Source organism: Mastacembelus armatus, chromosome 5, assembly GCF_900324485.2.
Source record: "Mastacembelus armatus chromosome 5, fMasArm1.2, whole genome shotgun sequence".
NCBI lineage: Eukaryota > Metazoa > Chordata > Actinopteri > Synbranchiformes > Mastacembelidae > Mastacembelus > Mastacembelus armatus.
This window is the reverse complement of record NC_046637.1, coordinates 24,720,712-24,736,596: the sequence shown is the minus strand read 5'-3', so window position 1 is coordinate 24,736,596 and position 15,885 is coordinate 24,720,712. Positions and strand designations below refer to the sequence as shown.

General features: G+C 40.7%; 3 protein-coding genes across 5 annotated transcripts; 2 read left to right on the top strand and 1 right to left on the bottom strand.

The window, feature by feature from the left end:
- Positions 1–240: 240 nt before the first annotated feature.
- Positions 241–5,847, bottom strand: phf13 (PHD finger protein 13). The gene is made up of 5 exons (XM_026307653.1): positions 5,454–5,847; positions 4,555–4,656; positions 3,191–3,370; positions 2,675–3,089; positions 241–2,581 (listed from the first exon to the last, which is right to left on the bottom strand). The coding sequence occupies exons 1-5, from the start codon at positions 5,496–5,498 to the stop codon at positions 2,349–2,351; spliced, it is 975 nt and encodes a 324-aa protein (XP_026163438.1). The 5' UTR covers positions 5,499–5,847; the 3' UTR covers positions 241–2,348.
- Positions 5,848–6,335: 488 nt separating this feature from the next.
- Positions 6,336–10,461, top strand: LOC113131059 (uncharacterized). Of its 2 annotated transcripts, none has more exons than XM_026308111.1 (4): positions 6,336–6,613; positions 8,285–8,718; positions 9,002–9,045; positions 9,133–10,461. In XM_026308111.1, the coding sequence occupies exons 1-4, from the start codon at positions 6,436–6,438 to the stop codon at positions 10,112–10,114; spliced, it is 1,638 nt and encodes a 545-aa protein (XP_026163896.1). In that variant the 5' UTR covers positions 6,336–6,435; the 3' UTR covers positions 10,115–10,461. The 2 variants fall into 2 exon arrangements, with proteins under 2 accessions (XP_026163896.1, XP_026163897.1); XM_026308112.1 differs by having other exon boundaries at positions 6,336–7,599.
- Positions 10,462–10,964: 503 nt separating this feature from the next.
- On the top strand, positions 10,965–15,214 carry LOC113131060 (heme transporter hrg1-A-like). Of its 2 annotated transcripts, none has more exons than XM_026308113.2 (3): positions 10,965–11,349; positions 13,038–13,205; positions 13,975–15,214. In XM_026308113.2, the coding sequence occupies exons 1-3, from the start codon at positions 11,220–11,222 to the stop codon at positions 14,109–14,111; spliced, it is 435 nt and encodes a 144-aa protein (XP_026163898.1). In that variant the 5' UTR covers positions 10,965–11,219; the 3' UTR covers positions 14,112–15,214. The 2 variants fall into 2 exon arrangements, with proteins under 2 accessions (XP_026163898.1, XP_026163899.1); XM_026308114.2 differs by having other exon boundaries at positions 11,232–11,362.
- Positions 15,215–15,885: the final 671 nt, after the last annotated feature.

Sequence of the window (15,885 nt, the reverse complement as noted above, 5' to 3'; positions counted from 1 at the left end):
TAGCTGGTCACTTCTTGTCTAGTGCCACCATGAGGCCAGCAGAAAGACTGTTCACTGCTGTTACATTCCATCCCATAACCTGTATGTAAATGATTTGTATGTTTGAGGAGACTGTGCTCTCTGTCCCGTAAAGACAACAGTAAATATGAACAAGTCATATGCTGTGTCTGATTTCAAGAGCATTGCGAAAGACCAGCCAGTTATAAAAATGCACTGTGACCAAAAACAAAAAGCAACAAGTTAAAATGGTAATTCTTTATTTACAATAGTTTCACAGAAACAGTTTGCGCCACAGTACAGACAACGCTTTCTCAGTAAGGGGATAGGACAACCCAGGATCAGAATAAATGAGCTGTATCACAATAAGTATTGTTAACATTAATTACACTGATGCTGTTATAACACAGACTAAAGTTGGGAATTTGTGTCTGAAGGTGTCTTCAGGTTCTCTTCAAGACATGAACGTCCTGAGAAACAAGGTCTTTAAACATCTTCAAAAGATCATGACCTTGGTGACCACTGGGTACGAACCAATTAACCAACATCTGCAAATACTGCAACATAAGAGTGTAGAAATGAGCTTAACCACTTTATACTCATAGAAAGCTTTCTTCTTCACAAACTGAACTGCGTGTGTTAGTTTTCCTCTGGTCAAGTCCTTGATTCTGCATTGTAAAACCCCATGCTGGACTAATACCCGAGGTTCTGGATACCTGTCACTCTACAGTATGGCTTTTATATAATCAGAAACATGTAGCATACAGTCAGGCTCAACAGCAGATGGCACATGAATAACAAAGCTTAATATCTTATCCAAACTGCAGCTTTGAGAAAAAAATGTGCCCTAAAACACATTTTGTCCATTAACCCCACTGCATGTAGGACTGAATACTGCTGTGAAAGTGTTAGCAAGAAGTGATGAGACTTAAGATCTGTTCTTCTGTTTTGACCCTTCAGAAATAAACCGACCCAGCCCACGCTACCTTGCAGAGAATCCATGTCTTCATCTACAAAAGACCAAAAACCATGGAACTTAGTTGAGACAACTCATAGCAGCACATGCATTGCCAACACCCTCACACAATGTTAACCATTCAAATATACACTCACATGCATAATTTCAAATGGATTCTTGAGATAGTCTCTTCAACAACACTACTCCAGTTAAGATTGCTTTTTTCTGTTGATACTTCAACAGGAAGGCCATAGGAGTTCCCTTCTATAAATATATTTGACTTTGAAATCTTTGTTTTAAGCATGAAACAGTTGCAAACAAATGGAAAATTGAAATAACATTTAAAATGCATCTGTCTAACCCTGCCATGAAATACAGCAAAATCAAACACAGGAACAGAAAATACTTCTACAGAGCTTTTATCTGAATCTCATCAATTATCTGGCTCTTTTTAAACCAAGACAAACAAAAAAAACTTTTTGTATTGTGAGAGAAACTCTGGTGAAGTAAGTTTTAACAGGCTTAACTGTTAAAACATTTTTGAGGAACATAGTGTGTGAAAGCTCCATGTGTGGCCAAGTAACATCGTCATTCAGAGGAGTAGCCAAGGCTGGAAGACAGCTTGTGAAGTAGAAGGGAGAGGAGCAAGCGCTTGGTTCAGTGGTATGGGCTTAAAGCCTCACTGATATTCTTTCAAAAAGTCTTAAATAACAAAACAGAACAACAAACAGATGAAGCAGATGCAGATCTAGTATCTTATCCTACATCTTTGTTCTATTGGATTATACCTCAGCTTAATACTATAGCACCATCTGAAGCAATTAACACAAGGCTTAAATTGTTTTCTCTTTTTAAACGGTTAATTATGTAACATCAATAGAGACCTCAGAGAAATCGAAACCACTTTAATCAGAAAGACAAAGCTCCTTATGACAGAATGGTCTGATGTATTTTGAAATAAAAAAAAGTGAGAAAAAGTTGGTTTCTCACAAATCCCAGCATGCACCATAGTGGGTGGCAGTTGTGCAGGTATTCTCTCTATATGGCAGTTCAAATGTTTCCAGTGTTCACAAGACACCAAGTCCCAACAGTAGCGGTTTGCTGCTATGCTATTTTCAACTACAGACAAACATCCATTCAGTGATTGCCTTACGCACAGATTCTGTAGGGAAGCAGAAACAAACCTTAGTAAATCTAAAATCGGTCTCAGACTGTTTTCAAATAGGACATGGGCTTTGGGTAGGTCCACCAAAGTCTTTTCAAAAATGCGACCTCATAAGCGACCAAGGACAGAGACTGAAGGGTACAAGCCCTGAATTTGAGGATGGGTCAGTTCAGTAGGTTGGGAGGAACCAGGAGAGGAATAATCAAAAGTTCAGGTTTTGGCCTGGGGTCAGTCTAGCAGATGTTTACGTGGGCCTACACGCGAGCGGTGGGAACGGCGGGTATCTGGCGGTCCATGTGTATCTCGGCAGCTCTGGCATACATATGTCTCTGGCACATGGCTTTTGCGGATCTTTGCGCATGACAGGTGGATCCAGGTGTGGCACTTGTTACACTCGATCATGGCCCTGCCCGCAAAAGGTTTCATGCAGAAACATGTCACCAGGTCCCACGAGTCATCATCTGAGAAGGCGAGAGAGAAAATACATCAAGTTAAGTTTGGGCACATTGTTAAATTTGAAATACTGCACTATTTTCAACAATGCCAGACCTCACCTGAGTCTACCATTATGTCCTCATCCTCTCCTGACCCATCTTCATCTCTAAATACCACCTGTTTCCCCTGGCGGAACACTGTTCTGTTTCCTGAAAAGCCCTCCACCTTCTGTACCTTTACTACCCCTTCTTCTAGGTCTCGACCATCCCAGTATCTACGCTCCTCCTTGTGCTCCTCCTTGCAAGGGTGTGGGCTAGGCAGACGCTGGGGGTGGAGGGGAATGCTGAGATCATCTTCAGGCTCTTCTTTCATCATTCGGTCAGTGAAGGAGATGGGGCACTGTAGCTCTTGGACTGCTGAGTGGGCCTGCTGAACCTCACTTTCCTCACCAGCCTCCCTCTCCTTTCTCCTCTTCTTCTTCTTCAGCTTGTCAGCTTTCCTGCGGTCATCTGGGTGCATGGTGCTGATTGTGTGCTGTAGGAGAGGAAAAAAGAAAACAAATGTGCATGTGCGGGTTGTCAAACTGGTAAAAGGTGAACATACACAAATAATGATATGATATCAATTAAACTCACATCTTTCTTTGTGAGACTTGAGAGTGTGGCTCCTGGCTGTGGACGTTTCCTGTTCCTATCTTGGGGGACTTTGGGAGGGCGCTGGGTGCAGGAGGTTGGGGGTCGTGGGGTCCAGGCATCACTGTCAGCTGTACTGCCTGTACTGTTAGGAGGGCTGGAACTACTGCGCAGTGGAGAGTCCTGTAATATAAAATATAGAATTATGGGTCACTTAGTGAAAAAATTGTGATTTTTCAGGTAATTAATTAATTAAATTAATCAGGTGATTAATTTAACATATTGACATTTGTCTGTTGATTATGACATTCATCAACTTGACAATAAGATGATAAAATCTTCAATTACATTTCCATAGTACCCAGTACTAGAGGTCTGTTGCTTCAGACTATGAAGATTTGGCAGTCTTTGGCTATAATTCTATTTGATACATTTCACTTGAATAAGTACTACTGTGTCATCGGGGAGCTTTAAAAGGCACCAGAAATGACAAGACAATCTTATATCACATTATGAAATGTGAGCAGGAATAAGGGGCCTAAATGAAAACAAATCTCCCACGTGGTAGAAAGAAACAGATGAGCAACATGGTGTAACTATCAAGGGTGTAACAACTTCCCTGGAACATCCCTCCCACCTGGAGTGTCTTATCTGGTGGTGTTTGGTGGAGAAAAAAAAAAAAAAAGCATATGCAGCAACAGACAGTGGCTCCATTGCTGTAAAAGCAGCCTCCCTTGATAATATGATCAGAACTGTTTTGAGCAGTGGACACAGATTTTAATAAAACATGTTTATCCAACAATAATTAAATGTCTAGAAATTTGTTAAAGGCATCAACAAAAAAGGCTGAGTTGAGTAAAAATCACAGTATAGATGCAACTAAGCAAATTAGACACTGCTAACATTCCTGTCATGTGAGTTCAACTCTGCTGTGTGAAAGAAAAGCTAAGGTTAGGGGCATACTAAGACTACTTTAAACACTTTACACTAGAAAAACTACAAATACAATGGAACCTGAAGATAATCCCATTGTGTGCATATCTACCACCCTGTCCACAAACAGAAGATGCAAATTAGTTAGCAAAGATAATATTGCCTCATACTTTGTCTGTGACTTAACTAATTTTCCATACATTATATCTTCTCAATAAATACTGCTTCAGGCTTTAAACAGGACCTTCTTTTAAATCTATCATTCCTCAGGGGCGAGAACAGTGAATTTGTCTGTTTACATATAAACAAGGTGCTACTCTGAGAAACAGCCCTCAGGTAAGGATGCAGCCAATTAAAACAATAACATTAAAAATGCGACAGTTTAGCTGAGCATACAAGATGTGTACTGGACTGATCACCAAGGGTTAACTCACCTCTTGGGGGTATGGTATATAACCAGCATAGGCCAGGACAAAAGTGCAAAACTTGTTAAAATCCTCTACTGTCCTCCTCCTCCTGTTCGGCGGGCTGAAGCCCTGAAACACAGTGAAGCCATTCAAAGGTTAACCATCAGCTCTACACATCCCGACATGGCGTTGACACAACGACAGATGATCGCCAAACAACCGCACTGCCACCCGCCACTCAGGGTGGGCTCGGTCTGATTGAACAAAACTAAAACAGCAGCATGTTGACAGCCACACGTGTCAGTTTTATTAGTTATGTGCATGGAGAAATTTCTCTGTGGATTCGCCTGACCCTTTCTACCAACCCCCACGACTAACCCAACTAACATCGACAGCTTGCTGCTGTTAGCTCGCTCAGCTATCAATAATGCTATGGGGCTAACTGCAGGGACTTTAGATAGCCAAAAACTGTGAAGCTATACATGACTCCGTTTTAAAAGTCTTTCAAAGAGTCACTGGACGTCATATAAGCGTGGGTGCCAGCCAGCTGTAAGATGGCAAACAGCAGATGTCGTGAAAAAGATGCTTTTTGAGCCCGCGTTGATGTTAGCATGCTGCGCGACGATGATGGAATGTAGTGCTGCGATGAAACGTTAAGCTAACGCTAGCTCCAAGACACCAACCTCACAAAGTGCCGTCTGAAGTTACGTCAAAGACTCGTTCCCGCATACAACGCTGGGATTTGGCAGTGAAAGTTGACAGCTGGATCTGAGCTGATCTTTACCTACAGCGTGTGTGACAAATTCCCGCACAGGTCGCTTACATTATGTCAACATTAGCACGGTGAGCTAACGCTAACTACCGTGTGCTAACAAGTTGACGTTTGTTAGCCCTAATTGCAAACTACTCTGTGGTGAAACACTCACCTCCGACTGAAATGCGTGGGATGTGGATGGGTTAATGTCACCCATCTTTACTCAGCACCCAGCCACCTGGCGTTTTGTCGATAATGTGACAGGCTAAAGCGACTGGAGGTTGCCCAGCCTCAGCCCTAACGCTGTAGCTAACTGGGCTAAAGTCGGAGCAACAGTGTTCGCTCAGTTTGCATCAACGTAACATCTCTCCGATTCGCTCCGACAACAACCGAGGAAACAGTCGCTTCAAAGTTGGAAAACGTTCCCCCCGTGAACACGAACGTTAAGAAACGTTTCTACTGTCTTTCCATCGAACCGTCTGGTAAAGTATCCGTTTGGTCCGGTCCACTGTAGTTGCTGGTGAAGCGCTTCACTTCGGCTGTCACCGAGCTACCTGCCCCTCTTCTTCTTCGTGTCCGTGGCAGCTAGTGAACGGAATGGTGCAATGGCGCCCTCTTTCGGTGTGTGGCGTGTGTCGAAATTTAATATTAAACAACCCCCTGTGACATGTTTAAAGACATAACAGCGACACGAGTATTATGATTTACACCGAACACCCAGTGAATATGCTGTGGACCATCTTAGTAAACCCCTTCTACAATCCTAGACGAATATGAAAAGTGCTAATTGTTGAGTCAAATGTTTGCACAGTAAATGTCAAATATCCAAGCGAGGTATCAATAAGAAAAATTCCAACATCTGTTAGTTTTGTGAATTTTTGGTAGGAGTAGTAGTGGTAGGAGGAGGAGGGGGAGTAGTAGTAGTAGTAGTAGTAGTAGTAGTAGTAGTAGTAGTAGTAGTACTAGTATCAGCTCCGCTCCCCACCGGTCAGTGGCGGTAGTGCACCATTGTTGTTAGTGATGAAACAGAAGAAGAAGAAGAAGATGACCGGAAGTCCGTTTTAAGTTTTCGTTGTTTTCCTTTTTTCGGTTAGGCACGTGTTTTGCAGCGGTTTGAGAAGTCGGACTTGAAGTATTTTAATCTAAATTTCAAAATGTCCAACACTAGGCTTCAGAGTTTTCGTAGTTTTTTAACAGAGCGCTTTACTACTGTGGCTGTTGAGATATTTGGAGAAGTACAAACGATTGTAGAGGCGTACTCCGAGGAAAACAAACGACTGCGGAACATACTGCACATGGTCGTCAACCCCGAGATAAAATTATCAAGGATAGGTTTGTCTAAGTTATACTTACAAACTAACTCCAGACGCTACAACTTCACTTGAATTATTCAGTTATTGACACGTAAACGAGCTAGGTTATATGATTAATCTTAGGCAATGTAACACTAATGGTTTAAAGTGGGCTGTGACGTGAAGCTGGTATATTTGTAGCCATCTAACGCCTTTAATGACTATTCGTTAACTACTATGCCCTGTGTAAACATCCTCACGAATCTATCGGTGTCCCATTGGAAGCCAAGTGTAACATTTTATGTATTTTTTTCGGTTTGTAATTGAACGTTGCATTTAATCGTGTTATTGTACTGGCTGTGTACTGTGATCTGGAACGCAACACCTTACCAAACCCTAGCAGTGAATGTAACTAAACACAGACCTGATGTGATGATCCATTTTCTGGGCTGCACCTACTGAGTGCGCCTACCCACCCTTTGCCAAACTGTAAAATAATTCAATAAGTGAAGCATATTCAGCATCATAGAATATAAACACAAAACATCAATGCAACACGTAAAGCATCTAGAGAGTATTGGGTGTAATAAAAGGTCTGCATACAGCATTTCAGTTTAAAGTTGAGATATTTATAATTACACAAGTGAATAAAGTAGTTAAAATTACCTTCCTTCTACCAGTCTTCCATCAAAATATTAATACATGTTAATGCATCAATAATAAGGTAATACACAGCAGCTTAGTATAATATACCAATCTCATTTTGTGCACTTTATTGTGTAGTATATATAGTTTCCTGATTAATGGAACTTCAGCTTGACGCTCTTATTGTCCCTCTTTGTAATAATCTAGTCGGTGACACCAAACAAAAAATCTCCACAGGATCCGCTCAAATCACTTAAACTGTTTACTTAATAGACAAACAAAAAAAAAAACAAAATACCAGAACAGTCACCTAATATAAGAAGAACAAAGGAGAAAGGTCAAAAGACTGTGGCTCCACTTCAACCCAGCCTGACTCCACAGGTAGCCCCTTCCCTCTCTTGCAAACATAAACCCAACATTTTAATCTGTAATATTTATCAAATTAAGCATAAATTACCATTTAACCTAAAAACCTAAAAAGTCACATTCAACTTAAAAAGTATTTAGGCTCCTATAGTATATTTAAATGTGAACCATAATCAGAAACTAAAAACATATCTAGAAATGTTATGCAAATGTATTTAAAATTAAAGGACTTAAATCTTTCATTTGCAAAACGATTTAGACCTTTGGCTGTGGCACTCCACATTGTGGGCATATGCATTTAGGTGTGCTCAAACCTTGTGAAATGCAGAAGGTTTGAAACCACCAGCATTGTGAAAAATGTCTAAATATTGAGAGAGTTCATTTTAAATCAGTTTAAAAAAATATGCTTTAACATTGCCATTGTTGGGGTATTGAGTGTAGGCTGGTAAAAAACAATACCTTTTTGTTTTTCATATAAAATTAAATTACCAAAGAGGAAAGTGTGTGGTCTGAATGTGTTGTATGAATAATAACTTAATTTGTTCTGTTAGGACTTTTTTGTCCTATTAGTAGTAAATTAGTTGGTCTGAGATTAGCAAAACGTTCTCAATCTGTCCCATCCATATGTAGGCCTTTTATACTCAAAGTCGAGCAAGAAATGTCTATTTAGCAATTAATGCAGTTTATTTCCCTTTGCTAGATGTTGATCAGTACACTGGAGCAACCACTGTTGTCAGGGAGCAGCCCCCTGAGCTGAACGCTGTGGTGAAACAGGAAATATCAGAACCGCTGGCAAAAAAACCTAAAGAAGAACAAATTGAATGTGACATAAGTTGGAATTCTGAGCAAAAACCTGGGCTGGGGGGAACTGACAACATGATTACCCCAGATTGTGTGAAAGATGACCTAGAAGAAAGAGAAATAAACAGAGCCTCCATTGGTAACCACATTCGTGTCGTGGAGTACGACTCTGACAATTCATCTACTCTGTCAACTGAGGAAACAAATGATGAATGTGAAGACAGTTTCTTGGACTCAAGGTTGGTCACAGATAGTTTGACTCTATCCAGGAGTGAAGAAAGCACAACTAAAAGTTGGGAACCTCATATGCACAGTACTAGTACACAGACAGAGGTGAGAAAATCCCTTTGAACTCATAAATCTGAAGCATTTGATTAATAAATCGGACTGGGACAGGCTAACCCTAACCCTACTTAAAAGTGTAAATGATGCAGTAGTAAATATAAAATAGTAGGAAAACAGATTGTCTTACCAATGGTTAGTACTTTGAAGCCCTTAAGGAGTGACATTTAATGTTTTGTTTACATTGCCGGTCTGGTTTTAGTCTTAGTAGTTGATGCATAAAATAATGAATTTTTCCTTTTCTTGGTTTTTCTTGGTTGCTACAAAATATCAGACATCAGATCATCCCCTGCAGAAAACCATGCTAGAATTACCAAGGTAAGAATAGTGTAACTGACTCGACAGTCTTTTGACACTGCTGCCCATTTGCTCACATAGCCACCAACATTTATCTGTGTCCTCTAGGATGATGCCCTGCAAGCCATTCATGGCTGTAATCCCTGACAGCCAGTCCTTCTTGGCAAGAATCACAGAAGCCTACAAGGATGTTCCTGATGACAATAAGCCACTGATAACCAAAATGGGCCTTACAGCTGATCTGGAATTGGTGGACTGTGCTTTTGGCAAAGTCCCTAAAGGTTGCCCTCTGTCCTACCAGTGCCCTGTGCCATCAAGCAAGGATTACAAGACCTATGATGATGCTCCCCCTCAACCGCTGCTTCCCATGACTTATAACAGACTGGAGCCAATGCCGCCTCTTTCTACCCTGAGTGCCAGCGAGCAGGAACATGTGAATGTTATGCAGATCACCTGGGAGGAATCACACAGTCTGGAGCACTCCACACGTGCATGCAAGAAGACTGTACAGGAGCTTCAGAGACTGCGCTTGACTGGCCGTTTCAAGGAGATCTGCAAGCTTAAACCAGAACAGAGCAATGTGGACCATCTGATATCCAAAATACAGAAGGGAAGCACCAGGTGCAAGAATACACAGATAGAGGAGGAAATGAAAACTGAAGCACTTCGCGAGTACTGTCAGAATTTGTGTGTCAACTGGTACCCCTGTGGTTTGGTTATCCACCCTAACGCTCCATGGTTGGGGGCGGTGCCTGATGGGTTGGTGTACGACCCTAACGAGAAACATCGTTTCGGGCTAGTTCATGTCAAATGCATTGGGTTTTCAAGCTTAATCCAGTGTACATTCCTGACCTGCCGGGATGGAGTTTTGCAATTGAAGACGGGCCACTCGTTGTATTGGCACATCCAAGGACAGATGATGGTGACAGGCACGTCATGGTGTGATCTATTTGTGTTCTCCAAAGAAGACCTTCTGGTTCAGCGTGTCTACAGAGACACAACCTTAATTAAAGTCATGGAAAAGAACTTGCATGATTTCTTTTTCCGTCACTACCTCCCACATCTGTTCAAAACTGAAGTCTCTCCGTGAGTGTGTCATCGTCCCACCGTGGTCATACACTACATGTTGTTCAGCTCAGGTGCTTGATTTTGTTTTCATTGATTTCAAACCAGAAGGATATTTGATGTTTTCTTACTGTGAAAGTTTCACTGGCATTATTAAGTCAAATGAAGTTTTGTTTTGGTTTATGTACTCTTTCATTGTTCTGACAGTCAAAGCTGCCCTGTTTCTGGGCTATATCTACTTTAAAGATTATTTTTTAAATAGTTTACTCTTCATCTTCTTGATTATTCAATTAATAAAAATTTTGAAAACATTTATTTTCAGTGTCATGCAAGTAAACCAGAAAATTTGGACCAAGGGAATACTTGTTTATGAATAAATGATTGACTACTTAAAAAGTGTAGTGTTGAATTAATCAATTTCCAATCAATCAAACAATTCAGGAGTTTGTTTCCTAAATCTGAAGCATTATTTCTGTTTGGAGCCTCAAACTCCAGCTGTGGTTTAGACATGGTCTAGACAATCATTTTTATAGATGCAGTACCTGCATATTTATAGTTGTTGTTAGGATGAAATATTTCCATGCCCGGCGCCCATTTGGTTTTATGAAGGTCAGAAGTAAAGAAGGGCAGCACTGGTTGTTTTGGAAAGTGTTAATGGAGGTAAAGCCACAGTCCATAAGGCACCATGTTCATGGGCAGGTAGCGGCTGTGTTATTTCCTCTCGTCCTGTAGGGGCCGCTGTGGTCACTGTGAAACAGCGGCAGGACTCTTTTTGTTAATATCAGCTGACACAGTGTGTGTGTTTTTTTTTTCATTGCAGCTGAGCAGAAAAAAAAACAGCGGTTCCCGTTTGTCATGTTTAGCACTTTACCGTGTGTGTGTGTGATAACATTAGTCAGCAGGATCCACACACATGAAGTCACATTTCGTCCTCTCAGGCCTGGCCAGGTCTGCAGATTGACCGGATACAGTTTTGAAATTATCATCTCGCTGCTCTCTCTCTCTCTCACACTCACACATACTCTCTCTCTCTCTCTCTCTCTCACACACACACACACACACACACATACTCTCTCACACACACAATAAGCCGAGTCTCTGCTGAGGCGACGCCGCTTGTGTTTGTGATAATGGCCGTAAATAAAACACACGTGAGTATCGGCTATGCCTCGGTTGGTGTGCTCATGGGTTTTTCTGCTTTCCTGGTGTGGAACATCGTGTTCACTCAGCCGTGGACCGGAGCCATGGGGGGACTGTCAGGTAAACACAGCCAGTCTGTCACCTACTCTATCTGTCCTACATTATATGTTAAAGTAAAGCACAGGTGTCGTGTCATGTGCGGACTTTTAGACGTCAGTCTGAAGGAAACCCTGCTCAGGCTGAACGTGCCCTAGTTACTAAACCCGCTGATTGCAAAATGAGCCACAGAGATCACAGTTCTCACAGGCAGTAATGTCAGCTGGTTAACAGTGTTATCCAGTCATGACACTGTATTTTGTCTAAAAATGATAATAATTATAATTAGATTTCATTCTTCACTGACATGTTTCAGCAGCACATGTGTACCAGGTTCCTTTAATGCAGAAAATGTCTCAGTATAGAAACATAAATGTTACATAACTAAGAAAAAACATGAGGTGCAGAAATATTAACATAATTTCCTTAGTTATAAAATGTTCTAACATGGTATAAAAGACCGTCAGTTATTTACCTCCTTTATGCCTTATATAAATCACCAATACTTAATAATAATGGACACCATTTATCTGTGTGTGTTCCATTTCTCATTGTTCAATGCAGCTATTGGTTACTTCTCTGCAAGTTGGTTTTTATATTGTACTTAAATGAATAGAAACTACCAGAAGACAAATAAACACACAAAACACAAGGCAATGCTTCACTCTAATGTGGATCATATTGTAGTGTGCCACAAGTGTCTAAGTGTGTAAAATGGATTTACACATAACACTGGATACAGATTTGTGATGGTAGGAAAGACAATGTTATATCCTGTTCAGTGTACTGAACAGAGTTATGCAATGGTCTGTTAGATATTGCATCAATGGATCTGAACCTTGAGCCACTGTTTTGAGGTTTGCCAGTTCATATCTGTAACCTCTGCACTCATCCGTTCAGCGGATGTACTGTAATCAGTTATATTGGTTGATGAACACATCAGTTCCCAAATCGGGGCGAATAGGGGTCTAATTTAGTGTTTGCTCTCTGGCTTATGTTGACCCAACCTTCACTGGCGCACTGAGAACAGTAGAAACTGCTGGCACATTGCTACAGTTCAGGTCCTTCTTATGCAATTTGAGATGCTCCCTGGATTATTAATGGTTAATGAAAAGATGAGTTAAGCAAAAAATGCAGCACAACTTCTGTAAAAAAAAAAAAAAAAAAAATAATAATAAAGGGGAAAGACATTCACTGAGTCAACATGCTCTCTACTGTCACTGAAAATGCACACTCGTGTTTATGACCAGTAGTTATGTCACAGTGAAAACTGAGTTAGTCTCTTCCATAAAACAAAACCAGAGGTACATAGGTTTTGTGTCTGGGGGAAAAGGAGAGCAGCAGTGTTGGAACAGGAATCAGAATATCAGATGTCTCAGGACATGGTGCTGGAAAAACTGAGAAAACTGAGGCTACATATCTGCTTATTGTTTGACCTCAGGGCACGTTGTTCAAGCGCATGTAATGGAGTTTGAATACAGGACTTTGAATTTTCAGAACTCGCCCTTACAGTACGACCACAACATAACAGTTCAAGTTTCTGTGTTTTTTTTCTGTTTATTGAAATAACATTAGACAATTGCTTAATATGTTGAAAAGGGTTAACAAGTTTGTAGCTAATAATTCCAAAAATGTAAACCATCAGCGCCATCACCTTTTAATGTGTCTTCTGAAAGCAAAAACTACTTGTGTCGCGTGTTCACCCCCCCCAGGTGTGCTGGCACTTTGGACCCTGATCACTCACATCATGTACCTGCAGGACTACTGGAGGACCTGGCTGAAGGGGCTCAAGTTCTTCTTCTTCATCGGGGTGTTCTTCTCTCTACTGGCAGTAATGGCCTTCCTCATATTCCTGTCTGTTGCCATCAGCAACAATGAGAGTAGGTTCTTTGATATTACTCTCCTGTCTCCTGGACTGAGTGTTACATTTGTTCTGCAGCAAAATATGCAAATAATCCCAAAAACAAAAATACTAAAGGATACAGGTCGATAAGTCATGTGACTAAGTACAGTGTTAAAACTAGAGTTTTGTGACACCCTTTGAGATTTCCTACAATTCCCACAATGCTGTTATTATGCAAAGATTATATAATGTTACGTGTGGATGTAAAATAGAAACAGACTGGAGCAGTCAACACCTTGTTATGTTCTGGTGAATGACAGGTGAATAATAATATGTTAGCTGAAGTAACTTGTGTCATTTAGAAATAGGGTCATATTGGCCCTATAGTACATTTGATAGGATATCACACCACTCTTTACTTTTGTGTTGACATTTGAGGTGACATTAAAGCTGGGAGTCTGCACTGAGGTGCTGAATTCACTTTAATTAAAAGACTGTCTAATATGGCAGATGAAGGGTTAATCCTCATTTCTGCTTTTGGTTTAACATGTTTGCTGTAAGCAGGAGCAAAGCTAAACTGGCTCTGTAAAACATTCTTTAGAGGGAGTACATTTCTGGAGCCAGGTCTTAACAGCTTGTGGAAAGCCATTACAGGAGACTGGAGGCTGTTTAAGTAGCATGTAAACATTGTTTATGATGTTTAACAGTTACATATGGGTTCACATAATTTTGGCCACATGATTTTGTGATACAGTTTACTGTGTGTTTGGTCAGATGTGCATAAATGTGCCTTGCCCCTCCCACAGACCTGACTGATCCTCAGAGTCTCTACCTGTCCTGTGTGTGGAGCTTCATGAGCCTAAAGTGGTCCTTCCTGCTTGCACTGTGTGCCCACCGCTACCGCAAGGAGTTTGCCGACATCAGTATCCTCAGTGACTTCTGACGAGGCCTAAAACTTCCCACAGCAACTGCACAGACTGGGCAGTACACTCACCGTGCTCCCCTGCCAGAGAGTGTCACTGTGTGAAAGTGACGGAGGACACTTCAGGAGAAATCAGGGGAAAGGTTGAAACACTGTGTTGGATGAGCGCCAGTGTCTCCCCAGAACCTTGTCTGTCTTTTGTTTCAATGTGCAGGATTTGTTGTTGACTTGGCCACTTCACAGTGAAATCCACCCTTGATTTACATGGTTCGCCTTGATAGATTTCTTTCTTACATTTTCACTTCCTCAGCATCCTGCTTAGTCATGCATCTGCACAGTTTCCCTCATGGTGAAACAAATCTCAAACCATGAATTAGCAAATTTCAGTAAACACCCCACAGTGATGATTTAGTTGCAGTTTAAGGCTGCAGCCACTAGAGAGAGTCACTTTTCCAGCAATTTAATAATGTTTACATGTGGTTAGCACCCAGACATTGTGTACTATGTATTTTCTTTAATTTCATAGCTAAATGAAAAATAACATAGCAGACATTTTTCCATCACAAGTTGAATGTAGAAGTGAAGAAATGTGTTTACCACAATGGTGATTCCAGGGCTTTAAAATTGACATACATCCAAGCACTGCTGGACCACAGTGGATCACAGGGCAGGTCAATGAAAATCCTGCTGCAGCTATGTGGATGATTTTATGTGCAATTTCTAATAAGCACCACATGTTCAGGTTCAGTTTGTTTCTGAACTATAAATGGCATTTTTAATTGTAGAGATGGTTTTTATAGAATTTTATCAGTGTGATAAAAACACTCAAAGAAAGTGACAGCATTAGATATGACAGGATTATAATAAAACGTGGGCGCCATTAGTGTGCACACTTATGTATTCATTGTTTTATTTGACATCATCCTAATCAAAACTTATGTTTATGTTTTTGCTTCATGAGATTGTTTTTCTTTATTGCCTTTAATGTTCATCTCCGGACACAACCATGTCAGAAATGAAATCCAACATTGTGTGTCCACGTATCACTGAATGTGTGTGCGCATGTTTATACAGGAAAGTGTCTGAAAGTCATGTTAATAAAATGTTTCTTTTTTTTTTTTACATTTCCTGTACACTGTTTTTGCAATGAAATCTTACAGTAGTCAAGCCAGCAGTTAATAATTGTTCCTCTTTTTTTAGTAAGGAATGTAGTTTCTGTTTCTCTGAAACATTTAATTTCTTTCTACATTTCAAAGCAACAGCAAAAACACGATTAACAGTTTTTTTTTTCATAAGGTTTGAGACTTTCAAGTAACAAGAAAGCGTCTTGGAATCGGATTGAAGGTGCTACACATTCCCCTCCCTGCTAAGCCTGGGTCAGGAGGGGCAGTGTTGGGCATTACTGTAGGATTTTGTGCCACTTTCTCCCCCCACCCAACTCACATTTATGAAGAAAAAAAAAACAGCCCACAGCATGGCAATCACAACAGTAAATGCAGACTAATAACCTGCACTTTGAAGTCAGGCAATTATTCCATCCATCCACATTTTTATTTTGTCCCTCAAAGGGAAGGTGTGGGGTGGGTACAGAGTGGTGGTTTTGGTATATGATTTTGTTAAGCCAGCTGCCTGATCAAAGAACTTTGAAGTTGCTGTGAAAAATACGTGACTGAAATATTATAGTGTTATCACATTTTGGTGCATTCTACTGTAAATGATTTGTTTACAGATCAATATCTGGTGGAGCAATGTGTCTCTTAAATCCACCTGGCAGCTATTAAGGCAGAACTCCTTT

Excerpts from the sequence above, each read along its gene's own strand:
- LOC113131060 (XM_026308113.2), top strand. The coding sequence starts at position 11,220 with ATGGCCGTAAATAAAACACACGTGAGTATCGGCTATGCCTCGGTTGGT. Across the intron at positions 11,350-13,037 it reads AGCCATGGGGGGACTGTCAG|GTGTGCTGGCACTTTGGACC; the intron begins GTAAACACAGCC and ends CACCCCCCCCAG. Across the intron at positions 13,206-13,974 it reads TGCCATCAGCAACAATGAGA|ACCTGACTGATCCTCAGAGT; the intron begins GTAGGTTCTTTG and ends CCCCTCCCACAG.
- LOC113131059 (XM_026308111.1), top strand. The coding sequence starts at position 6,436 with ATGTCCAACACTAGGCTTCAGAGTTTTCGTAGTTTTTTAACAGAGCGC. Across the intron at positions 6,614-8,284 it reads GATAAAATTATCAAGGATAG|ATGTTGATCAGTACACTGGA; the intron begins GTTTGTCTAAGT and ends TCCCTTTGCTAG. Across the intron at positions 9,046-9,132 it reads ACCATGCTAGAATTACCAAG|GATGATGCCCTGCAAGCCAT; the intron begins GTAAGAATAGTG and ends TGTGTCCTCTAG.
- phf13 (XM_026307653.1), bottom strand. The coding sequence starts at position 5,498 with ATGGGTGACATTAACCCATCCACATCCCACGCATTTCAGTCGGAG. Across the intron at positions 4,657-5,453 it reads CCCACGCATTTCAGTCGGAG|GGCTTCAGCCCGCCGAACAG; the intron begins GTGAGTGTTTCA and ends ACTGTGTTTCAG. Across the intron at positions 3,371-4,554 it reads ATATACCATACCCCCAAGAG|GACTCTCCACTGCGCAGTAG; the intron begins GTGAGTTAACCC and ends TTTATATTACAG.